Source organism: Oncorhynchus kisutch, linkage group LG20 (assembly GCF_002021735.2).
Source record: "Oncorhynchus kisutch isolate 150728-3 linkage group LG20, Okis_V2, whole genome shotgun sequence".
Classification (NCBI taxonomy): domain Eukaryota; kingdom Metazoa; phylum Chordata; class Actinopteri; order Salmoniformes; family Salmonidae; genus Oncorhynchus; species Oncorhynchus kisutch.
The window spans coordinates 47,996,204-48,023,379 of record NC_034193.2 but is presented as its reverse complement, the minus strand read 5'-3'; the positions used below and the strand labels follow the sequence as shown (position 1 = coordinate 48,023,379).

General features: G+C 43.0%; 1 protein-coding gene across 1 annotated transcript in view; it reads right to left on the bottom strand.

The window, feature by feature from the left end:
- Positions 1-15,230: 15,230 nt before the first annotated feature.
- LOC109877960 (sodium/potassium/calcium exchanger 3) overlaps positions 15,231-27,176 on the bottom strand; it is a 70,666-nt gene continuing 58,720 nt past the window's right edge. Inside the window, 14 exon segments of the mRNA XM_031799843.1 lie at positions 15,231-16,370; positions 16,610-16,675; positions 16,776-16,888; positions 17,046-17,160; positions 17,347-17,513; positions 18,168-18,354; positions 18,356-18,451; positions 19,355-19,515; positions 20,315-20,448; positions 20,666-20,719; positions 20,921-20,946; positions 24,136-24,210; positions 25,940-26,043; positions 26,537-26,621. Of these exon segments, the coding sequence (XP_031655703.1) occupies positions 16,218-16,370; positions 16,610-16,675; positions 16,776-16,888; positions 17,046-17,160; positions 17,347-17,513; positions 18,168-18,354; positions 18,356-18,451; positions 19,355-19,515; positions 20,315-20,448; positions 20,666-20,719; positions 20,921-20,946; positions 24,136-24,210; positions 25,940-26,043; positions 26,537-26,621 (1,536 nt within the window). The 3' untranslated portion in view covers positions 15,231-16,217.

Genomic DNA, 27,176 nt, shown 5'->3' with positions numbered 1-27,176 from the left:
TCCTCTCTCTCTCTCTCTCTCTTCTCTCTCTCTCTCTCTCTCTCTCTCTCCTCGATCTCCTCTCTCTCTCTCTCTCTTCTCTCTCTCTCTCTCTCTCTCTCTCTCTCTCTCTCTCTCTCCTCTCTCTCTCTCTCTCCTCTCCTCTCTCCTCTCTCTCCCCCTCTCGCTCTCTCCTCTCTCTCTCCCCCTCTCCTCTCTCTCTCCCCCTCTCTCTCTCCTCTCTCCCCCCCCCTCGCTCTCTCTCTCTTCATTCCAGGCTGAAGCCATTAGCAGGACCCCTGCCCTCTCTCCTCTCTCTCTCTTCCCTCTTTGGCAGCAGTTCAGTGAGATGTTCTATTCACTTTCATCTCCAACAGGAAGGAAGTGATCCCCCAGAAAAGAGAATAAAAGAAACAGAGGAGAGGAATGGAACGGCCTAGTTTCCTGTCAGATAACACAGTACTGGCAGGAGTCTCTGTGGTAAGACATTCTCAGCTGGAGTTCAGCAGATTTAATAGGGCACTTATTCATCAGTTCTGCAAGGTGTTGTGTGCAGGGTAATGGAGGCTTTTAAGTGTGTCATCATCGTTCAACATTCCACCGCATTCTCCCCATTCCAAACAGAAACCACGTCTTCTATTTGTTCTCGAATGAGCCTCCCACACTAAAATACAGAGGTTATCGTTACCATTATGAATGACTATAAAGAAACCTGACCATGGGCCTGAAGTGAAAGGCGTTTTCAGTCCATCCCTATCCCCAGCTGGTCCGCCTGTCTGTGGCTGGAAGCCTGTCGTTGTACAGGCCTGCTGTTTCCTGACTGGCTCACAGAGACATGGGGTTATCTCCAGTTCTGCATGGCTGTTTTATTTAGGCTTGGGAACACAGTGATAACGGAGGAACACATGTTCCTTCACCCAGCCAGGTCATTGTCAAGGGACTTTCTCAGGAAATGACTCTATAACTCCAACGATGGTGTGTTGTAAAAACCCAACTGGGAAAACGTTGTAACCGTAAGGTCCACCTGTTGTCTTGTCAGCAGAAAAGGGATTGGGAACGAAGTCTTCTGACCTCAACGGGACGACATGGTTTAATAAAGGCACAATAAAAAATATAGCCTTAAAAAGGGGGAAGTCTGGTTTGATACGAGAGCCGTCGACTAGCAGAGAAAATTCAAACAAAACATCAACTAAGTACCTGCTGCAGAGGACATTTCCTGGACAGCACTCCTTGCTGTTCTGACTGTGTCTCTATCAAATGACTGCATCATATATCCCTTTTCCCTGTTCTAGGACCAGTCTGATTTGATGAAGATTCTAGTTCCAATAGCAACTCTCATATCCTCTGATGTGTGTTCCTACACTCAATAGCATTGCTGTGTGTAGGCTACTATGTACGCATGCCTCTCATTAAAATGAATGGAATCTACCTATCTGGGGTTAACACTCTGTCACAAACCATAACATGAGACACACAGTGCATGCTGGGTATTGGGATTAACAGGAAGACAGTGGCAGTTCAGCTCAGGCAGAATGAACTGTGGAAATGTCATTATGTTCACTCCACTGGCTCAGTTTGGTCGAGACTAGACGAGAGTGTAGACAAACAAGACCATAGGGATGGGGGGGAAAAAATCGATACAGTAGAGTATCACAATATTATTTAGACTATATTATATCGATTCTATGACTCCAAGAATCGATTCTCTAAAAAAAAGGTAGTTAACATTAGCTAGCACTAGTCGGCTGTACCAGCACGACTGATCAGAACTCGTTTTTATCACGGCTCTCTCTTGTCCCTCTATAGCAGACATAGAGTGTCGTGAGCAATATGTTTGGAATATCGAATCGCAATAGATATAGAGCATCGTGATACATGTAGAATCGCAATACATATCGTTATCGGCACCTAAGCATTGTGATAATATCTCATGGTGAGGTCCCTGGCATCACCCAGCTCTGGAAGAGAAAACCTCACCGCATCAGACGTGTTAATAACAGAGATACTTTCTGGAGCACAGTAATAACAGAGAGAATCCAGGTGAAGGAAACGATGAGACTATTGCCTCTACTGTATCCAAAGGCAAGAATGTTGACATCCAGGGAGCATTTCAAAGTGATGCATGCTTATAATCATAGTCATCAAAGAGAGAGGATATTCACACAAATCAGAGAAATGTTGTTATTGGCCGTGTCTGTGAGTGTGAGTATGTGTGAGTGTGAGTGTGCGTGTGCGTGTGTGTGTGTGTGTGTGTGTGAGTGTGCACGTGTGCCTCAGCTGCAGACTAACAAAAGACACATCGGAGTGAGTTTCTCCACACAGGAACACAGACAGGCCCCTGGCACTGCAATCCAGCAACACAGAGACACACTGTTCCACAGACAGGACCAATCTCTCTCTCTGTGTGTGTGTGTCTGTGGGTGTTTGAGCGTGTGCGCATGTGTGTAAGTAACCTTTCATTAATTGCAGTTTGAGAATGTAGATATACACAACTAGAGAAGCACTCCCTTCTACAGTACATACCCTGTTACTCATTAAAAAAATAAAAAATTCAGCAAAATTCCTCTTGCATAGAGGTTTAAAGACCAACTAGTAGCATAATCAGTCATTATTCTGACGTGTGTGTGTGTGTGTGTGTGTGTGTGCGTGCGCGCAACAGGCCATGGTTTACATTATCACAAAGGATTGGCATGACACGACGTCTGCCAACATCTGCCAGCTCCTACACTAATTTAAAGAACATTTCCATGCTCTATCATTGCCAGCCCGAGACTTATGGAGAAACAACTTTTATTAAAGAACCAACCCAGACAGCCTAATGCACAAAGCATGTCCTATTGGGTGCCCAACAGCAAGCAGCAAGTAACTCAACAGAAACAGACAGAAACAATAGTCCTCACACAACACATTTGGCCAAACCTTCTGTTAAGGTCTAGACTCAATCTGTTGTCACTCTCAAGACACTTCTGTGGTTTATGGGGACCTGTTGAATCTATCACCTCAACTTTATAACACATACGCACACGCACACGAACGCACACACACACACACACACACACACACACACACACACACACACACACACACACACACACACACACACACAGAGAGAGAGAGAGAGAGAGAATACTGCTTAAAACTGCGTGTGTCCTTACCGAGTAGCCCATCATACTGCCTGAGTGAAATCCTGCGTGAAATGACACCACTTGTGCAGTGGTCCTGCTGTAATAACAGATAAAGAGGGGTAGCAGGGGGGGGGGGGGGGGGGTCCCGTTACTGCTCAGACCATAGGCAACCTTAGCGTAGGGAGTGTGTGTGACTGCGTGTATGTGTATTTTAGAGAGAGGGGGAGAGAGACAGAGATTAGTTTATTTACTTAAGGCATGCCTCACAGGCAGCTTGAAGAGGATTCCTCAGCTGCAGAGGTACTGTTGCAGTAGTTTAATCAGAGCTGATCTCATAGCAGAGACTGACATGAAGAACTTTCCGGACCATCCTGTTTGCGTACGGCAAGATAGCTTTTCTGTTCTGTATGTGGGTCAGTGTCTGGTTAAGGAGGAGTTGATGCAGGACCAGATGAAGCAAGTGGCCCATAGCCTGGTCCCAGATCTGTACAGACACGTTAGTGTTACAATGAACATAGGTCGACAAGACAGCTCAAACAGATCTGGGATCAGGCTAAGCGACCCATATGTTTGGTGCTGAAACATTAGCGTGCAATTAAAGGGAGATCTTGGAAATGTCAGAGCTGTCTGAGACATACAGTGAAGATAACCTTTCCCCTTCTTCTCCTCCTATTTTAATTCATCCTCTGCCAGATTCACCAAGAACCTTCAAGGCTTTACTTAGTCACAGACAATAAATTCCCCCTCTGTCTCCCCTCTGTCCACCCAGATGATAAGGCACTGAAGTGCAACGGCCTCTTGTTGCTGTGAGAGCAAGAGAGAGAAATATCAACAAAGAGAGGCGTAACAGGGCAGATCCAGAGAGAGAAATATCAACAAAGAGAGGCGGAACAGGGCAGATCCAGAGAGAGAAATATCAACAAAGAGAGGCGGAACAGGGCAGATCCAGAGAGAGAAATATCAACAAAGAGAGGCGGAACAGGGCAGATCCAGAGAGAGAAGGAACATCAGAGGTTGTGTTCAACAGGCTACACCGTAGAAAAATGTTTTGCTGATGGAAAACTAAAACATGTGTTCTGATTGGAAATATTCAGCTAGTACCTCTCAATTTCACAACATGTTCTCCCTACTGAACATGACCCAGGAGTAATACTGGATAGGGTGAGAGACCTGGAGGCAACAGAGAGGAATGAGATTCACACTAGAGTCACAGGTTCCTAGTTGATGCCCTATAAATCCCCAAACTCTGCTGGTTACGTAATATAACTAACTGTGGTCCCAATAGAAAGCTTGAGGCCCTACATGGCTTGAAAGTTCACACCGTACGAACTATGAAGACTTAGCCTAATAGAACCTTTACGTGCAGTTATGACAAGCACGAACCACCTAAAACACAGACTGTACGTTGGGAAGGAAGGGAAAGATCAAACGTAGACACTGAAGCTAAACAACAGATACTGTAGCTACAGAGCAGTCCATTGCTTTGTAATGGAGAGAGAAGAACAAAAGGAGAGAAAAAGACTCAAAGAAAGAGATATTTGAGGTGGTTCCATAAACGACCCAGACAATCTACCTAGAAGAACGATGACTTTGGCCTGATAGGGGACGGAAGAAGAACCTGGCACTATTTAAAGGAAGTTGAGTAATTGCATTAAATAAAAATAAACACTTTAGTCTTCCAAGGAAACAAACAAGTGTCGTTAAGCGTCAGACGTCGTCACTCTGTTCTGCCGGCCAACTTTCTGCTCGAAGGAGCCACGCGCGGTGGGGTTTAGACGGCCAGAGAACACGCGTTGAGTTACGCGAAGGCAGCTGTGACGTTCGCTAGCTAAGATCCCATAATGAATCACATTATATGGACAGATCCTTAGATTATATGGACAGATCCTTAGATTATATGGACAGATCCTAGATCAGCGCTCCTACTCTGAGATGCTTTGTAGACCCATATTACTCTCAGAGTGGATTATGTAGTGACTGAGCATAGGAGTTTATAAAGAGTCATGGACTAGTGTTGTCATGATACCAGTATCACCTTCTGACGGTACCGGATTTTCCTTTGGCAAAAGAATAAAACACGAAGAACAATCAACTCTTTGGTCCTTTAAAGCCTACTTTGTCAAATATTGTGTGCTATAGCCTGGAAAAGAAACGAATATGACTCCGGGTGACAACATACAGCTGTTTGGTTCCAACATTACGACTTTTCTCCTCAAGATATTTACTTCATTTCTTGTTTCCTTTGCATTCTTACTTCCTGGTATCGCGATATTGGTATCATGGCAACGCTATAATAAACATTGCATAGCACTACATAGCCCACCAGGTAGGCATGGTGCTTGTTATGATACTATAGTAGCTGTTTACAGTGACTAGAAGGATAAACTTTGCAATTCCAATGACCAGCATTAAAAGAGGTCTCTAGAGAAACACATGGAGAGAATACAAGCTCAAAATAAACACAGCCACCTCAACTTAATATGTTGTTACAGCAAGCACCAGGCACCACCACCACCGCCCTATCAAAACTTACTTTCCACTCTGTGATTTCTGCTCCATGGTCAACACCAAGTGGAAACATTTGGAGTTGTTTTAGCACATTTTAGTCACATGACTCAAAGCACTGGGCCACTCCCCACTAAATGAGAACCAGAAATAAGGGTGAAGACTGAGGATGTAGTTGTCCACTTAGAATAAGTATGTGTAATGTCTCTCTCTCTCTTCAGATGTCTTAGCCACTGGGAAGCAGAGATTGGGAGACCAGGAAGGATGGGGCAGAGAAAGAGAGAGATGGGGGGAGGGAGAGGAAAGAGAGATGGATGGATAAAGACGAAAGGAGGGAGCAAGGCCAAGAAACCAAGAGGGATGTTGGTTAGTTATGGCGACTCCACCCAAACCCGTCCACTAGGTCTCAAACTGAACCCACCAGCACTCTGTGGTGTTGAAAGGAAACCAAAGTAGGCCATAATATATAGTATTATGTGGGGAGAGCAGTTCAGGGTCTGCTGAGCGCTCCAACACCCTCTCTGTCTGGCATATTCTGAATTCCAATGACTTTAGTTCCCCTTGAAAATGAAGGAAAAATTATTCAAAAACTCAAATTTTGGGGCATCCACAGTAGTATCCCGGCCCTTGTCCCAACAGGAGGTATTCTTCCTCTTGCCAGGCCGTCATTGTAAACAAGAATGTGTTCTTAATTGACTTGCCTGGTTAAATAAACGTTATAGAAAATAAAAGGTAAAAAGTTATGTCGGCCACAGTGAGAGTTAATATGAATTTAAAACTGGCAGGGTAGTAAATCCTATATATACAGTTACAGAGTCATTTCCTCAAGCCATACTAGGAAAACCTGTGGTATTGAAGATGTTTGAACCTAGACAGAAAGTGTGTGTGTGTTTCTATGCCGTGCAGGAGTAAAGTCACCGGTACAGTCTGATCCTGTGAAAGCGTTCAGTGGGATATGTCTTTGGGGAACAAAAGGGCACAATCCTCACGGCTGTAACTTGAGTGCCTGCTTCCTGATGACATCACCCACTACAAAACCATGGATATTCCAATGTCGCCTCAGAAGGCAGAGTAATGTGTCTAGACCGCATTTGCAACCTCTGACTTAGCCAATGCTCTAGTTCAGGGGTTCTCAAACTGAGGTCCAGGGACCGCCGGTGGTCCGCAACGGGGTGCCAGGGGTCAGTGGAAATGATCTATATATATATATATAGTAGGACTGTGTAAAGGTTTTCCTCCTCCTCTTCTGAGGAGGTGTAGCAAGGATCGGACCAAGACGCTGCGTGGTAAGTGTCCATGTTTTTAATATGAAAAAACTCAACATGAACACTAATACAAAAACAATAAACGTGAACAAAACTGAAACAGTACCGTGTGGTGAACAAACACAGACACGTAAACAATCCCCCACAAAACAACAGTGAAACCCAGGCTACCTAAGTATGATTCTCAATCAGAGGCGACTCACGACACCTGCCTCTGATTGAGAACCATACTAGGCCGAACACAGAAAACCAACCTAGAAACACAAAACATAGAATGCCCACCCAACTCACGTCCTGACCAACTAAAACAAACAAATAACACAAGGACATGACAGGCTGTCCCCGAATAAAATACATCTTGGATGTAAAAACAGACTTTGTTTGCTTGCCGTTTGAGGCGCAGAGTTTATATAGCCCTTATATATTAGGGCTGACCCCATTTAGTCGACTGGTTGATTGTTTGGTTGATAGGCTGTTGGTCGACCGAGAGTTGTGAGTTAAGACAATCAGAAATACTATCAGACATCCCCAAATGGGCACATTTATAAGACTCATTTTGTGCACAGGCCAGGTAGCCTAGGCCTACTTATGCGTAATACTATATGCGTAATCAGGTGCACGTCCTTACTTAACATTGACAGGAGTGTTCCAAACAAAAGACAATTAATATATTGACAAATCGTAAATGGAATGAAATTAACCCCCCCAAAATTCTCACAAGTGTAGCCTAGGTTGTGTGCTCTGCAAACAACGTCACCACTCCTACAATGACAACAGTAAGACAGTAATAATGATATATTGAATGCATTAACAGAAATGACCGTAACCAAACACACATAGTAGATTAGAAATGATGGTAATGAATTGTAAATGTACTACTGGTGATACTGGTGTGCCATCCCCACGGCCTCCACAATGGATTAGTCCACTCAGACAGGCCTCCACAATGGATTAGTCCACTCAGACAGGTATGAATCAGACAGGTGTCTTTGTGTGCCATACATTTTTTGTATATATTTGCCATCCGCTCGACTAAAAAAATCTATCGACCAAACAATCGACCTGTCGACTAAATGGGGTCAGCCTTAAAATATACATAATGGTATTTATTTTTCTTTTTTACTAAATTAAATATTGGTTTTATTACACCTACAGAATATGTTGGGTTAAAATTTGATCAATCTTTCTTTCTTTCCTATATTTTCCCATCAATATGCAAATAGCCTTTGCACCTGCTCGTCTTACTCTGCACCAGTGATAGTCACTGCGAAGCTTGAGAGCTGCATGTGGCTTTCAGGAACTTCATTGGCGGCTCGCAAAAATATGATTTATTTAGTAGGGGGTCCACGCCCAGCGGCTCATCATATCTGAGGGCCCTTCGTACACTACAGTAGCCGGCCCTGTTTGGGTCAGGGAGCTAGAGGTTTACGTAGCAGGTATTTATAGGCTGTTAAGAGCCTGTATACAGTGGGGCAAAAAAAGTATTTAGTCAGCCATCAATTGTGCAAGTTCTCCCACTTAAAAAGATGAGAGAGGCCTGTAATTTTCATCATAGGTACACTTCGTAAGAAGCATTTCAAGGTCCTGGTGTGGCCTAGCCAGTCTCCAGATCTCAACCCCATAGAAAATCTGTGGAGGGAGTTGAAAGTCCGTGTTGCCCAGCAACAGCCCCAAAACATCACTGCTCTAGAGGAGATCTGCATGAAGGAATGGGCCAAAATACCAGCAACAGTGTGTGGAAACCTTGTGAAGACTTAAAGAAAACGTTTGACCTCTGTCATTGCCAACAAAGGGTATATAACAAAGTATTGAGATAAACTTTTGTTATTGACCAAATACTTATTTTCCACCATAATTTGCAAATAAATTCATAAAAAATCCTACAATGTGATTTTCTGGATTTTTTTCCCTCATTTTATCTGTCATAGTTGAAGTGTACCTGTGATGAAAATTACAGGCCTCTCTCATCTTTTTAAGTGGGAGAACTTGCACAATTGGTGGCTGACTAAATACTTTTTTGCCCCACTGTACATCCTGGACATACAGCTTTCAGACTGTATGCCTACATGTGTAACTACTCTGTCACACATCGAGGTTCTTGTGAACAAACAAGTCTACAGTCCAACATCCACAAACACCTGTTGGACCAACAGTTATCAGACTTTAGTCTCAGTCTCAAGGTACTTTATACAGTAGAAAATAAAGACTCCTGGCTACTAAAATAACCTTCCATGCTCCGCTCCAAACGAAAAAAAACACCTGGAGCGAGATACAGACAGTATCTGGCTTAACTTACAGTGAGGACATGGTCTGGGCCTGGCTATGGGAAACAAGGGACTACTACCATAGTAACATAATCAATCCATGGTCAAAACCCGTTGTCCATTTGTAAAAAAATATATATATTTTTAAAAACGTTTTAAAAAATCCTATCTGCTGATTCACATCCTCGTAACAGTGTAACTACCCACCGGCCGCCAAAATCTCTCTCCCTTGAACTTTAACCAGGAAAAAGATCCCCAAAATGATTATTGACAAACACCTGGCAACAATTGCTGACCAATGGGGTTGCAGGAGATGCAGTCGATTGTGGTATATTTTCTGTATGTTCAGGTCTAGCCAGGTCTGTGCCAATGTGTTCTAAAATGTTTTCCATGCGCTCTTCTTGGATGGGAAGGCGGAAAGTTGAATGGACAGCTATGGGAAGAAAGCCCACCATCGCTTCACAGAGTAGCAAGGAGAGAGCGAGAGAGAGAGAGAGAGACAGAGAGAGAGAGAGAGAGAGAGGACAGAGAGAGAGAGAGACAGAGAGAGAGAGACAGAGAGAGAGAGAGAGAGAGAGAGACAGAGAGAGAGAGAGAGAGAGAGAGAGAGAGAGAGAGAGAGAGAGACAGAGAGAGAGAGACAGAGAGAGAGACAGAGAGAGAGAGACAGAGAGAGAGAGACAGAGAGAGAGACAGAGAGAGAGACAGAGAGAGAGAGACAGAGAGAGAGAGACAGAGAGAGAGACAGAGAGAGAGAGAGCACACTGCCTCCATACTTTTACTTGAGGATATGGTAGTGGTGTATGAGGATATGGTAGTGGTGTATGAGGATATGGTAGTGGTGTATGAGGATATGGTAGTGGTGTATGAGGATATGTTTGTATAGGGGTACACGTACTGCTTATCTGAACACATCAAACTGAACCAGGTCAGGTCAAACGCGGTCAGAGTAGCTACACCTCTGAACATGACCGTAGCAGACTAATAAATGGTCTGAAATCCCCTTTTCGATGTCTGTTCCAGACATCCTGCTTCTTTCAAACTTGTTCCAAATCTCTTGGCCAAACAAGTAGCAAACCCCTGAATGACTAAAGTTGTCGAAGTGTACTGTACTCAGAAGTGGAGTTAAGTCTGTAGATAAGACCTAGTCAAATACAGCACATTGGACAGGAGGAATTCTTATCTGTGCCTGAAATTGGTGCAAGTGTTATTACTCTTAGACTGGAAAAGCATTACACTAAGAGATGTGTTACTGCTTGATGTGAACAAATGAATTCATCTACATTATCCATCACTTTTGACTTTCCAAGTAAGTCTGACTTGATACTACAGGTCCCTCATAAAAACTAACATCCAGACTTTCATATCCCAGAGTGGAAAGGTTATGTCTATGTGGACATTCCTTTGTCAGCTATGAGTTACACCATTCATCCTTTTAACACTATTTAAAGCGCCAATCAGAAGTTGAAATCATAACAAAGGAGATCCACGCCCCTGTTTTGGTAAAAAGCTGGATGGGGCTGGAGAAATGCAATCACTCTCAAATGTATAGACAGAGCTATGGATGCAAGGACTGACCATTCAGGATATTAATATTATAGTTTTAACCATGTTTTTAGGCTGTATAGTTTTAGTTTACTTTTACTTTGTTTACAAACATTGGTGTAAAACAAGCGTATATTTGGGGTTCTGATGTGGTATGACAGCTCATGATCCATTTACAAGTTATATTCTTCAAGTATCAATCAGTAATTGAAGTCCAACATTGGATGTAGCAACAGCTGATCGCCCCTTTAACGTGCATTCTTTTGTTAGACTTTATTCAACCAGAAAGACCAAGTCTCCGATAAAATATATATTTGTAAGTCAACTAAAATCTGTACTTATGACCATATCAAAAGAATAAGTAATCATTCGTTTACAGTTCACATCTCAATTGGCCATAACGACAATATTGTTAAAACTGCATTAGTAAGAAACCAATGTTTGTAAACACTTAAGGATAAAGAAGGCGTAAAGTGCTTACCTAAAGACAAAGTCCAGTCTCCTTGTGGCAGAAACCACACAATTCCAAGTGGTCTATGCGTGGTGCAACGCGAACTCATAGAGTTTTACTTTTGTTTCATATAGTTTTGCATCATATTGTATAGTTTCATTCTTTTGAAGTTTCATTCTTGCCAAAACGTCTCCATTGCACAACTCCAGTTCAGTTCTGCACACCTCGATCAGGCTCAACCCTCTCCGGGCAAAACACTGCAGCCCGAGTGCAAGACTCGAGCGAGTGCTAACTTCTAGATCACATGACCAGTTCTGGAACGTCTTCATGCGCTGATGGGGATGTTGGACGACTATTTCACAGGCCTACTAATTATTCTTCGTGTACTGTAGGCCTATAAACACACACTTATTCCACAGTTGTTTAGATTGATTCATTTTCAATATAATGGGAGATTAGAACATCTGCAGGACGTTGGTGTAAGATGCTAAAACAAACACCCCCAAAGACTTTCAATCAAAAGTAGCCTACTGTGCCAAATACATGACAATCACTACAATTTATAACTCATCTAACCTATGTCCATAAACCTTATTCAACCTTTGTCCACGTGAATTCCTTCCTTTGGTGTTCTCATCCTGCTGATTTTCCAATGGACACATGTGAAGTGGAAAAGAGGTCTTCTGACCTCAATGGGTCTTTCCTGGATAAATAAAGCTTAAATTAAATTTAAAAAATACATAATCACAATAATAACCATGTAGAAACTATTGTACTGTATGTAAATCTGTTTATTGCAAGAAGACCCCTGGGAACAAAATATGACTGAATCCCTCCTAAACACAGAGTACTAAGAGAGGCTACGTTAACCAGAGGCCCTCAGGAAAGAAAATGACGATTTACAAACAATTTCAAAGACATGACTGTAAAATGACATTGGTTCTTGTTGAAACCAATTAGGGAAGTAGACCTACATTCTAAATACTGTATTTCTTTCAAATAAATATGCTCGTCATAAGTTATTTAAACATTGTTTATATTCCCTTTTGATATGAACAGTATCAAAACAGAGCCTTTTGATCATGAAATACCTTAATTCAAATGTACACACAAAAATAAGTAGACTTATCATGAAGAGACATGCAGACTAACACAAAATTCCTCTTCCATTCACTTAAAAGTACCCAAACTGTTTTCTATGTGCCAAAATCAACCATTGTATTGTTTTACCCCCCCCCCCCCCCCCCCTAATTGAAACTGTACAAATACCACACACTGAGTCTGAGGACCATTCATATGGCTACAAAGCGTCAAAAAGAAGACGGACTGGTCCTTTAATCTGGTAACCATTGGCAATCCTCATAAAAGTAAGCAATAGTAGACATTCCCAGTTATCACATCTCCACTTTTGGTTTGAACACATGCTGTGGATACAAAGCACTGATACAAAGTGGCAAATGCTGTTGTTGACAAAATATGTTACTGTTTTGTCTCCAATACATGAACACATCCACAATTGTTGTTGGTTTGAGGCCTTAACTGAATACCTGAACCTGTATTCACGAAACGTTTCAGAGTACGGGTGCTGATCTAGGATCAGGTGGGTCTGTTAGTTCATAATGAATCAGATTATTTGGACAGCTGGGACCTGATCCTAGATTAGCACTTCTACTCTGAGAATCTGTGAACACGGGGCCTGGGATATTACCAGAGTTCAAGAAGCACTGTTTAGAGAAGACATGTGTTGTGCGAGTGCGAAAGGTTTGCTTGCTAGAAAATGTAGAAACTGACACCGTTATTACTAAGAGATATCAAATCTAATTCAATGGCTCCTAAATGTAATTTACTTCACTGCCCTCTGGTGGCTAAACCAGTCTAGTTAATGTGCCATGTACTGCATCTGCCAAAGTGTTCATTTTTACAAGATACAAACGCTGCGATATATACTATTTGAAATAAGAACTATACAAAACTTATAAATGATGAAGTTCTATATTCTTAAATATAAACAACAGTCAGGTTTCCAGTATTTTGATGATATAATTGGTACACAGAATCTCAATAACATAGAAAGAAGAATATAAAGCATTCCATTAACAACTGGATCCACATGATTTTCTGATACCGATAGAGCAGACATGATCCGTGAATAAATCAATCCATAAATAAATCAATCATGATTATGTCTGCTCATTAACAAGATTTTCCATGGTCCCCCCCCCCCACCCACACCCACAGACACTCACACACACACGCACAAAAACATACTTGCACACATGCGTGGTGCAGACACACTCACAGACAACAAACACACATACGCACACACACACACACACACACACACACACTTCAATCCAGCTTTAACTCGACAGTCCTTACATCACCTACTAGTCTAAAAATACTTATTTTCCTTAAGTAGAAATGTTGTACTCGAACTGGGTAGAACATATTCTACTACTGCGTAGAAGGTATTCTGCTATTGTACAAGATTCTATAGCCTAAAAGGGTCCTAAAGTGCAGTAGTTACAGTTACATACAACTAGATGCTGTACAACAGAAACATATCATATCGTGTATCTCTGTTCAATAAAGTGACGGTGCTGGATTTCAACTCCAGGGATATCCCTTATTTAGAATCATTTTGGGATAAATTAGGAAAAATATACAGTACCAGTCAAAGTTCAGACACTCCTACTCATTCAAGGGTTTTTTCTACATTGTAGAATAATAGTGAAGACATCAAAACTATGAAATACATATATGGAGTCACGTAGCAACCAATAAAGTGTTAAACAAAGTAGCCACCCTTTGCATTGATGACAGCTTTGCACACTCTTGGCTTTTTCTCAACCAGCTTCATGAGGAATGCTTTTTCCAACAGTCTTGAAGTAGTTCCCACATATGCTGAGAAATTGTTGGCTGCTTTTCCTTCACTCCGCGGTCCAACTCATCCCGAACCATCTCAATTGGGTTGAGGTTGGGTGATTGTGGAGGCCAGGTTATCTGAGGCTGCACTCCATCACTCTCCTTCTTGGTCAAATAGCCCTTAACACAGCCTGGAGGTGTATTTTCAGTCATTGTCCTGTTGAAAAACAAATGATAGTCCCACTAAGCGCAAACCAGATGGGATGGCGTATCGCTGCAGAATGCTGTGGTAGCCATGCTGGTTAAGTGTGCCATGAATTCTAAATAAATCACAGACAGTGTCACCAGCAAAGCACCCTCACACCTCCTCCTCCATGCTTCATGGTGGGAGCCACACGTGCAGAGATAATCCGTTCACCTATTCTGCTTCTCACACAAACACGGCGGTTGGAGCCAAAAATCTCAAATTTGGACTCATCAGACCAAAGGACAGATTTCCACTGGTCTGATGTCCATTGCTCGTGTTTCTTGGACCAAGCAAGTCTCTTCTTCTTATTGGTGTCCTTTAGTAGTGGTTTCTTTGCAGCAATTCGACCATGAAGGCCTGATTCATGCAGTCTTCTCTGAACAGTTGATGTTGAGATGTCTGTTACTTGAACTCCGTGAAGCATTTATTTGGGTTGCAATTTCTGAGGCTATTAACTTTAATGAACTTATCCTCTGCAGCAAGGGTAACTCTGGGTCTTCCTTTCCTGTGGCGGGCCTCATGAGAGCCAGTTTCACCATAGCGCTTGATGGTTTTTGCGACTGCACTTGAAGAAACTTTAAAAGTTCTTTAAATTTTCCGGATTGACTGACCTTCATGTCTTAAAGTAATGATGGACTGTTGGTTCTCTTTGCTTATTTGAGCCGTTCTTGCCATAATATGGACTTGGTCTTTTACCAAACAGGTCTATCTTCTGTATACCACTACTACCTTGTCACAACACAATTGATTGGCTCAAACGCATTAGGAAGGAAAGAAATTCCACAAATTAACTTTTAACAAGGCACACCCGTTAATTGTAATGAACTCCAGTTGACTACCTCATGAAGCTGTTTGAGAGAATGCCAAGACTGTGCAAAGCTGTCATTAAAGCAAAGAGTGGCCATTTGAAGTATCTCAAATATAAAATATATTTTGTTTAACACATTTTGTTGGTTACTACATGATTCCATGTGTTATTTCATAGTTTTGATGTCTTCACTATTATTCTACAATGTAGAAAATAGTACAAATAAAGAAAAACCCTGGAATGAGCAGCCGTGTCCAAAACATTTTGACTGTTACTCCACAACCCACATACACTTGGATATATTTGGAGACGAAATAACTCAAGAGAAACTGTACTGTACATAAATATATCTGACTGCAAATAGAAGAGATTGATATGAACTCTCCCTGACAGCACAAAGCTCAAGGAATAGACTCGCGATTAGCATGTCATGCTATCTTACACTTTGCGAGAAGACGTGGCTGGCATGAGAGCATCACTGTTTGGTCAAGTCACTGCAGTGCACTCAGCTTAAACAAAAATGTCCTCCTCCTCTTCTTTGATTCTTGCCGCTTCACCGAACGGTTGAAGAACCTGACCAGTCTAAGTGAGAGGAATATGTCAATAAACTTCTCCATGTCAATATTCTCTTCAAATATTTACAGCACACATGGAATCCTGTCGCACATCCATCTTAACTTAAAACACCTTAAACAATGTGTATAATATTTATATCCAAACATGTACAAAGAGTAAGAAAATAACACAATCCTATTGGCTATCAATCGCCGTTAGCCAATCATTTTCTTTTTGTCAGTTAGCAGCTTATACATCGACGTCGATGATAATACAGTTTAGTTTATCCAAACCAATGTCTTCAGTTTACCTGGCAACAGAAAGCTAACAGGAAGCAGTCACTACTACTTCCTGTTCGGTTGACCTTTGACCTCATCATGTTCCAATCGGACTTTCTCTTACGTCTTCTCTTCTCCAGCCAAAACCAGACGAACGCAAATCTCCGTTCATCTTTCGCTTGTATTGCACCAAAGATAAATTAAACAACTATTATTTCAAGATAAAAATCCACTCGAGGGTGGGGCGAGCAGACAGGGAGCAAAGACCTGTGGCAAAGACATCCTCCGGGAGCAAAAGCGGGAGGAAGAGGAGGAGGAAGAGCACAAGGATCAGAGGATCTCGCGGCACATGGGCAGGTTGACGAAGATGAAGACGTTGAACTCGATGAGGACGGAGAAGCAGACGAAGACGGCGTACATGAGGAGACAGGTCAGACCCAGTCGACGGTCCAGAGTCCATTTGTTTAAGTGGACGCCCAGCACCTGAGGACAGAGGAAGAGAGGAGGAGGGAAAGGAGAGATTTGATTTGGAGTTAACATAGTACACTACATTTATGTGTGTTTCATAGATAGACCATAGAGAGTGATAGGTTGTTGGAGGTATTTTAGGCAGGTTACAGGTGAAAACATTAGCAAAACACACTGGTTTATAGACAGTTGTTTTAAAATAAAGTTGAAGCTAGAATTGGGGTTAGGCTGTTCCGAGTACAGCCTGTACTCACTGTGAGGAACACTGAGGCCAAGAGCAGCGCAACAGAGAAGATCAATCCTCTACTGTTCAGAGAGATCTGAAGAGGACCCAGAAACACATGATCAGCTCTAAGCCTGTCTACAATGTTGGGAAATAGTACAAAAATAAATAACATGGGTAATAGCAGGAATCCTCACAGTTGATCCATAGTCAATGCAGAGGGTCTGTAAAAGCCAGGGCAGGCCAAGGCCCACCAGAATATCAAACACATTGCTGCCAATGGAGTTAGAGATGGCCATGTCTCCCAGACCTAGACAGAAGAGAAAAATCTAGCGTAACACATTGTATTATAACACCGTACTTCGTGTGTGCAGTACCGCAGTTCAACAGCTCTGAGTAACCTCATAAAAGACACGTATTGTGGAGTTGGTTCTGATGGAGTGGTCTCTGTGTGTCTCTCTCCCTACCTTGGCGTGCCACGATGAGGCTGGCCATGCAGTCTGGAACACTAGTCCCCGCCGCCAGGAACGTGATGCCCATGATGACATCAGGGATGCCAAGCGTGTACCCAATCACAGTCACCTATAGTCAATGACAACATGGCAGTCGTACCATTAGAATTGTAACCAAGGCTAGAATGGAACCGTCACACATGGCATTTTTCTGCAAGACAATTACCAGACCTCAACACTGTATTCCCGGTTGAGAGGACAGCTGGAGCCAAGGCTAATATGACATTTAGCAAATGAAGGTCAAATAAGAACTCACCATCCAGACCATAATGTAGGAGAAGCCAGCGATCCACATGGTGGAGGTGACGAAGGAGACCATGAACCATCTCTCCCAGCGTGGCTTGGCACAGTTCGGGATGGTGAAGAAGAGGAGCAGGCACAGAGGCCAGCACAGCAGCCACTTCATCTTGTTACACACACCCGCTGAAGCAGAGGGAGGGAGGGAGGGAGGGAGGGAGGGAGGGAGGAGAGGAGAGAGAGAGAGAGAGAGAGAGAGAGAGAGAGAGAGAGAGAGAGAGAGAGAGAGAGAGAGAGAGGGACAGAGAGAGAGAGGGACAGAGAGAGAGAGGGACAGAGAGAGAGAGAGAGAGAGAGACAGGGAGGGAGGGAGAGGGACAGAGAGAGAGAGAGAGAGAGAGAGAGAGAGAGAGAGAGAGAGAGAGAGAGGGACAGAGAGAGAGAGAGAGACAGAGAGAGAGAGACAGGGAGGGAGAGGGACAGAGAGAGAGAGGGGCAGAAAGAGAGGGACAGAGAGAGAGAGAGAGAGAGAGAGAGAGAGAGAGAGAGAGAGAGAGAGAGAGAGAGAGAGAGAGAGAGAGAGAGAGAGAGAGAGAGGGAGGGAGAGGGACAGGGAGAGAGAGAGAGAGAGGGAGGGAGAGGGACAGGGAGGGAGAGGGACAGAGGGAGAGGGACAGAGAGAGAGAGAGAGGGACAGAGAGAGAGAGGGACAGAGAGGGACAGAGAGAGAGAGAGAGAGAGACAGAGAGAAGGGGATTGGAAGAGAGAAAATGAGCGTCAGTGAATTGAAATATGTAAAACATAGAATAAAGAATATAGACATATAACATGATCACACACCTGGTGGTCTGTGAGGGACCAGAGGTCCTTCGTTCTCATCCTCTTCCTCCTCTCCTCCGTCGTTCTCATTATTCTCATTATCCTCGTTCTCGTTTTCTGTCTCATTCCCCGACTCCAGGACCCCCTGACCTAGGCATCTCCCGTTCAGCCCTCTCTCAGCCCCGCCCGTCCTGCCATTCTCCAGACCCCCGCCTTTCTGGAGCCCTGGCGGCTGCAGAGTCTGAGTCTCCGTTGGTGATGTGTTGGTTGACCCTGGTCTCACTGGTGTTGATCACCCTCTGTCTCTGCACACACACAATACTGAGTCAATGAGATAGAGTGTGTGTGTGTGTGTGTGTGTGTGTGTGTGTGTGTGTGTGTGTGTGTGTGTGTAGAGGGTGGGGTGTAAATGTCAAATTCATACAGTGTATGTGTGTGTGTGTGTAGAGGGTGGGGTGTATGTAAATGTCAAATTCATACAGTACATGTGTATGTGTGTGTAGAGGGTGGGGTGTATGTAAATGTCAAATTTATACAGTACATGTGTATGTGTGTGTGTGTGTAGAGGGTGGGGTGTATGTAAATGTCAAATTTATACAGTACATGTGTATGTGTGTGTGTGTGTAGAGGGTGAGGTGTATGTAAATGTCAAATTCATACAGTACATGTGTATATGTGTGTGTGTGTGTGTGTGTGTGTGTGTGTGTGTGTGTGTTACCCTAATCTATTTTTACATTTATTTATTTTATTCCACCTTTATTTAACCAGGTAGGCAAGTTGAGAACAAGTTCTCATTTACAATAGCGACCTGGCCAAGATAAAGCAAAGCAGTTCGACACATACAACAACACAGAGTTACACATGGAGTCAATAATACAGTAGAAACATAAGTCTATATACAATGTGAGCAAATGAGGTGAGATAAGGGAGGTAAAGGCAAAATAAAGACCATGGTGGCGAAGTAAATACAATATAGCAAGTAAAACACTAGAATGGTTGATTTGCAGTGGAAGAATGTGCAAAGTAGAGATAGAAATAATGGGGTGCAAAGGAGGAAAATAAATAAATACAGTAGGGAAAGGGGTAGTTGTTTGGGCTAAATTATAGATGGGCTCTGTACAGGTGCAGTAATCTGTGAGCTGCTCTGACAGCTGGTGCTTAAAGCTAGTGAGGGAGATACGTGTCTGGGAGATACGAGATAATCTTACCTCATTGATGAGCATGCGTGAAGCCATGGTTAATCGTGTCCTGGGGGAGAAGTGACTGGTGATCATGATCCTCATGCCAGCCTCAGAGAAGGACAGCTGGTGGGGGTAGGCTGACAGTAGCTCATCCACCATCAGCACACTGGGCTTACACTGGAAGTTAGCTATGGGGACAGACACAAAATGGCCGCCTGGTTACTTCTTCTCTAATAGTTTCTCAATGAGAGAAGGACAGCTGGTGGGGGTAGGCTGACAGTAGCTCATCCACCATCAGCACACTGCAAGTTCGCTATGGGTACAGACACAAAATGGCTACTGTTATCACTAACAGACTGGTGACACAAGAAACTCATACATACACGTGTGTACCTTCCACTGAGTGCCTTAAAGGGATTCTTCAGGATTTTGGCAATGATTCACTTTATCGACTTCCCCAGAGTCAGAGGAACTGTGTCCAGTATGAAGGATGTTGGAGGTAGTTTCAGGAACCAATGCTAACTAGCGTCAGCGCAATGAGCTAACACTAGTTAGCAACTTCCTTCAAACTGGACGCAGAGACATACAAATGGTATCCATGAGTTCATCTGACTATGGGGAAGTAGATAAAGGGCCTGGCCAAAACCCTGAAGTAACTGAAACTGAGATACTACAATAGTTCCTTTTTCAGTGGAACCACCACAACTATCAAAATCATTTCAAGGTAAACTGTATTTCTCTGTATTGTACCACAGAAGGTCACAGTTTATTTGGATAGTTCAGATACTCACACCATCAACAAACTATCTGTTGATAAGCAACTGCTTGCTAAGGTTATGGTTAGGTTTAGAATAAGAGTTAGGGTAAAGGGTTAAGGTTAGTAGATAGTTAGTTGAACTAGTCTGTAGATGTACTATCCAAATAAAGTGTTGCCCCACAGAAGCCTGATAACGTGATGTCAAATCTGTGTGCCACCAGGGTAGGTACCTTTCTTGAGCAGGACGGCAGTGGCGTCACAGGTGACGTTGTCCTCCAGGTCAGTGCTGCCCGTCAGACCGTTGGCCAGACTCACGGAGCTCTTCTTCCGTCTGTCAAAGTAGCGCCTCGCTCTGCCGTTAAACCTACACACACAAGTGATGAACATTCACAGATAATGAGAATTGAGTAGAAAGTATACAAGAGTTTACAGAAGAAGGCAGATTGTCCTGTGAGTAAACAGTGTAATACATTTGCCTCAATGTACAGTATCTAAATGACTGAATAGCTCTTGGTCCAGATGGGAAGTGTGTGTGTTCGTGGTGTGTGATGATGTGAGCGCCAGATGATGCTCATACTCACTTCATGATTAGAATGTAGAAGAGGTACATCACGTTCAGGACTAGTGACTCCCACCTTGGATAGAATAGAATGAATCCAACTTTATTGTCCATGCAAACAACGGAAGTGTGTCTTCAGAGCACCCCCCCCCAACACACACATCACACATACAGTTGAGATGAGCACAGGAGAATCTAATTCAAAACACACCATCGCAGAAACTTATCAACTGATTATCAAACGACTGAATATCAAGATAAATGCATTTTTACATACCATGTAACCTCCCCGTCGTAGATAAACTGTGAGGAGAAAGAGAGGGATTGATAATATTTAGGAAAAGGCAGAGGCGTAATAACACCATCATTTCCAGTACTGATTATGAAAGAAATGCTATGTCTATCTTGACCACCAGAGGGTAATGCCAACTCCAGAACGTTCCTCCACGACAGAACAAGGACAAATAGACCTGTTACTCAACATCTGATTCATTACAGTCTCACTTAGCCAATGTCAGGTGGAAAAATACAGTACTTCTCTTTCTGCGGATGTATGTGCTGTGTCATCATGCTTCATGCTAAAAGGCTAACATATACCCAGAACTGAAAATGATTATCCAGTGAGGCATTGGCATTTCATACTACTACATATCCAGACTGTAGAGTCAAAGGCATGTTATCATTCCAGGTTGGCATTTATTGTCCTGAATCTTGCCCTGGAGGCAGCTCTGCAGACTGGTCACTAGCTGGCACAGCCACAAAGTCCTAAAATCTGATTTTAAACCTAACCTTAACCCTAACCACATTGCAAACCCTAACCATAAATTAAGACCAAAAATATACATTTTCTTTTCATGTATTTTTACAATATAGACCACTTTGACTTTGCAGCTGGCCCATCTAGGGGAGTGATCGAAATTTACTGGGGGGCTGGTCCAACTTAAGATGTCCTAAAAAAATGCATCCCCTCCCCACAATAGCCTATATATGTATTGGTTTTTAGGCTAATTCCTAAATTAATAATTGTCCACCTCATGGTCAGAGAATTGCATGCATAGGCCTTTAGACTTAGGATCACCACTTTATTATAAGAACGTGAAATGTCAGAATAATAGTGGAGATTTATTTCAGCTTTTATTTATTTCATCACATTCCCAGTGGGTCAGAAGTTTACATACACTCAATAAGAATTTGATAGCATTGCCTTTATATTGTTTAACTTGGGTCAAACATTTTGGGTAGCCTTCCACAAGCTTCCCAGAATAAGTTGGGTGAATTTTGGGCCATTCCTCCTGACAGCGCTGGTGTAACGGAGTCAGGTTTGTAGGCCTCCTTGCTCACACACACTTTTTCAGTTCTGCCCACAAATGTTCTATAGGATTGAGGTCAGGGCTTTGTGATGGCCACTCCAATAGCTTGACTTTGTTGTCCTTAAGCCATTTTGTCACAACCAATGCTTGGGGTCATTGTCCATTTGGAAGACCCATTGGCGACCAAGCTTTAACTTTCTGACTGATGTCTTGAGATGTTGCTTCAATATATCCACATCATTTTCATACCTCATGTTGCCATCTATTTTGTGAAGTGCACCAGTCCCTCCTGCAGCAAAGCACCCCCACAAAATGATGCTGCCACCCCCGTGCTTCATGGTTGGGATGGTGTTCTTCAGCTTGCAAGCCTCCCTCTTTTTCCTCCAAACATAACGATGGTCATTATGGCCAAACAGTTCTATTTTTGTTTCATCAGACCAGAGGACATTTCTCCAAAAAGTACGATCTTTGTCCCCATGTGCAGTTGCAAACCGTAGTCTGGCTTTTTTTATGGCGGTTTTGGAGCAGTGGCTTCTTCCTTGCTGAGTGGCCTTTCAGGTTATGTCGATATAGGACTTGTTTTACTGTGGATATAGATACTTTTGTACCTGTTTCCTCCAGCATCTTCACAAGGTCTTTTGCTGTTGCTCTGGGATTGATTTGCACTTTTCACACCAAAGTATGTTCATCTCTAGGAGACAGAACACGTCTCCTTCCTGAGCGGTATGACGGCTGTGTGGTTGCATGGTGTTTATACTTGAGTACTATTGTTTGTACAGTTGAACATGGTACCTTCCGGCGTTTGGAAATAGCTCCCAAGGCTGAATCAGGCTTGTGGAGGTCTACAATTTATTTTCTGAGGTCTTGGCTGATTTATTTTGATTTTGCCCATGATGTCAAGCAAAGAGACACTGAGTTTGAAGGTAGACCTTGAAATACATCCACAGGTACACCTACAATTGACTCAAATGATGTCAATTAGACTATCAGAAGCTTCTAAAGCCATGATGACGGTTTCTGGAATTTTCCAAGCTGTTTAAAGGCACAGTCAACTTAGTGTATGTAAACGTCTGACCCACTGGAATTGTGATACAGTGAATTACAAGTGAAACAATCTATCTGTAAACAATTGTTGGAGAAATTACTTGTGTCATGCACAAGGGTAGATGTCCTAACCGACTATAATGTTAACAAGAAATGTGTGGAGTGGTTGAAAAACGAATTTGAATGACTCCAACCTAAGTGTATGTAAACTTCAGACTGTATATACATATAGAGCCTATAAGAGAAGCGTAGGCCTAAAACCCCAGAGAGAGAGAGAGAGAGAGAGAGAGAGAGAGAGAAATGCCGTAGCTATGACACCGACATCCATTTCTTCGTGCGTCTGCTATACATATATAGGAGTACAGAAGGGGGCTAACTCATACATTTTAGATCAGACTCTTTTGCATAAAGATATGCATTGGTAAGTAAGCATTTCACTAAGGTCTACACCTGTTTTATTCGGCGCGCGTGACAAATACACTTTGATTTGAAGCATTAGATTACAGGAGTAACTCTGGTAGGCCCGAAACAGACTTCCTCAGCTCAAGTCAGTTGTAGTGATGTGGCGCACTGCCTTAATATCATAGGCCGGCAGTAGCTAAAGCTTGATAATAGCCACACCAAACCTTCACAAATGTTTTTTTAACTTTATTCGGTTAATGTCAAAGGTCAAGCCAATGTTTATAGGGGAAAAAACGAGGAGAAGAGGGAATGTCTGTCTCGGACATCGCTCAGTTCTGCATCCAGGGCAAAATTCATAACAAACCTGCATTGCAATAATACCATGTACGGAGGGTCAGTTCAGATGTCCTTTATCTACATCAGTCAGACCCAGTGTTGTGTTTAATTGGGAGGAGTGATGCGTGATGAGTCTGTCTGCACATCAGAGCAGGGTTCTCAGACAGACTGGTCCAGCTGATGTTCTGTCTGTCCTGTATTTTCTCTCTCTGTCTGTCTGTCTGTCTCTCTTTCGCTCTCTTTGCCTCTGTCCTGTATTACCTCTCTCTTTCTCTCCCTCTTTTTCTTTCTTTCTCTCTCTCTCTCTCTCTCTCTCTCTCTCTCCCTCTCGCTCTCTCTCTCCGCTGCTTGTGTGTGTATCCGTGCTTGCGCGCGTGTGTGCGTGTAGTTGGCCACTTACTGCAATGAGGGCTGCGATAGAGAGCGTGTAGTAGGCGGAGTCTCTGAGTAGTGTCCAATGGGAGAGCTTCACAGCCTAGAGACAGATGGAGAAGAGAAGACAAACAGGACCCAAACAAAAGACACAGCATTATCACACTGATGAACTGCAGTCAAGCATACCCTCATGACAGTGCTTCGGCGCAACAATAACGATTATAGCTCCAGCTCCCTCACAAGCATACCGAGATACACAAAGAGCTCGAGTTGACTTGAATAGATCCCACTACGTACAAAGACAAGCAGGCAGTGCTCACCTCCTCCAAAAAGGTGGCAGTGTATCCACTGATTTGACATAATGATATGCAGCACAGGCAGCCTACCACACAGTGACTAATGCATTATAGAGCCTGTATTTAGTATGCAAATCAACCCACACACACTACTACAGTGAAAGACATATCTTCCTTAGAGAAACACAGTCAAGCCCTAGCCTGGTCCCAGATCTGTTTGTGCTGTATAGCAAACTCTGATAGTCATGTCATGCTAGACAGCACCAACAGATCTGGGATCAGGCTATCCAAACTGTAAAGCTCATAATGTCTTCCTATGAGAAACACGTAGCCAAAGTCTGGTCCCAGATGTGTTTGCGCTGTATAGCCAGAATAGACCATACGAGTTAGCAAGATGCTACAAACTGATCTCTATTAGATCAACAATAGTGAGACTTAAGGTGACTTTACAGTAATACACTGTTTCCTGGTAGTGTTAAGATCACTTCACAGTAATACACTGTTTCCTGGCAGTATTAAGATGACTTTACAGTAATACACTGTTTCCTGGCAGTATTAAGATGACTTCACAGTAATACACTGTTTCCTGGCAGTATTAAGATGACTTCACAGTAATACACTGTTTCCTGGCAGTATTAAGATGACTTTACAGTAATACACTGTATTCCTGGCAGTATTAAGATGACTTCACAGTAATACACTGTATTCCTGGCAGTATTAAGAAGACTTCACAATAATACACTGTATTCCTGGCAGTATTAAGATGACTTCACAGTAATACACTGTATTCCTGGCAGTATTAAGATGACTTCACAGTAATACACTGTATTCCTGGCAGTATTAAGATGACTTCACAGTAATACACTGTATTCCTGGCAGTATTAAGATGACTTTACAGTAATACACTGTTTCCTGGCAGTAGGCCTTTACTTCCTTACATAAAGGGCAATCTGAGATCATATCACTCTGGCTGCACCCTATCATGTAATCGTTATGTCAGATGCTTCTACACCTGCATTGCTTGCTGTTTGGGGTTTTAGGCTGTGTTTCTGTACAGCACTTTGAGATATCAGCTGATGTAAAAAGGGCTTTATAAATACATTTGATTTGATTGGATGATTTCACCAGGGAATATATCATGTTGGATTCAGGCTTGGCACGGCATGGTGCAGGGATCTGGACAGGGAGAATACATGTTACAGTAGGCCAGTAAGGCAGGCTATGGCTCTACAGATGTGATACTGTAACTGTGGTCAGTTCATCTTCATAATGTATGGGGCACTGTACGGGCAAATGTAAAGGTACTCAATTTGTATACAGTATGGAGAACACATGTTGTTGTGGATGTTCTTGGACAATATATATGGACACTGTATGTAGCCTATATTTATATCTATACATCTGTATTCTGTAGATATATGTGTGTACTGTATATATGCTACTCTGTATTGAGATATACAAGCAAGTCAAAATACCAAGAACTCATTCCGGAGCCACGTTTTTCTAAAATGACATAACAGTATGACATGATACCTGGCCAGCAAAGATTCCACACACTCCGATGATGCAGAGGATGTTGAAGACTGCTGATCCCACAATGGTCCCCACACCCACATCTCCTTTAGTGATGAAGACCCCTGCGGAGAGGGACACACATGTACACACGGTATGACACGGCACTTTGTCCTTGTTTAACATGCAGTCTACTCCGACAGATTCTGACGTCTCTAGGTTTAGCGGCGCTTTGTGTGTGTGTGTGTGTGTGGTGGCCCAGGATGACTGGATGTGATACATTGACAGTGGGATCAAACGACTGCCCCCGGCTGTCACAACACATATAAACAGCTCAGCCACGTCAAAGGGTTAAACTAAACTACAGAGTCTTGTTCTAAAAACCGTCTCTGTTTACAGTGAACACAACAGTCTGCTTCTAATCCACAGTGTTGTCAAAAGCGCCAATCTAAAATACTGACGGCAACGGATTGCTTCTCATCAATGTTCATTTCAACTCTATTAACATGCTGTTAATCCCTATACAGGTTCCTTTTCGACTGGGTCGTGTGTGTGTGTGTGTGTGTGTGTCCATGAAAGTGAGTAAGTATGTGTATTGCATGTGTGTGTTTGTGTTACCTATGACAGAGGTGAAGAGTTCAGGGGCGGAGCTTCCAGCTGCCATAAAGGTTGCCCCTGCTACATCCTCACTGAGATGAAGACGCTAGAGAGAGAGAGAAGAACAAGAGAGCGAGGGAGGGAGGGAGGGAGAGAGAGAAAGAGAGAGAACGAGGGAGGGAGAGAGAGGCAAAGAGAGAGAAAGAAAGAGAGAAAGAGAGAGAAAGAGAGAGAGAGAAAGAGAACGAGGGAGGGAGAGAGAGGAAGAGAGAGAAAGAAAGAGAAAACGATAGAAAGAGAACGAGGGAGGGAGAGAGAGAGAAAGAGAGAGAAAGAGAACGAGGGAGGGAGAGAGGAAGAGAGAGAAAGAAAGAGAGAAAGAGAGAGAGAGAGAAAGAGAACAAGGGAGGGAGAGAGAGGAAGAGAGAGAAAGAAAGAGAGAAAGAGAGAGAAAGAGAGAAAGAAAGAGAGAAAGAGAGAGAAAGAGAGCGAGAGAGGTAATAGACAGACAAAAGCAGAAGCTGAGACTTGTCAACAGAAGCTTCACTGTATATCAGTGTAACACTGTAATAAGATGCGAGTGGCACAGGATCCAATATGTCATTGAGAAGAATACCACAGCCTAACCCTTGACCCTGAACTGAACTGCGACCCTAACACA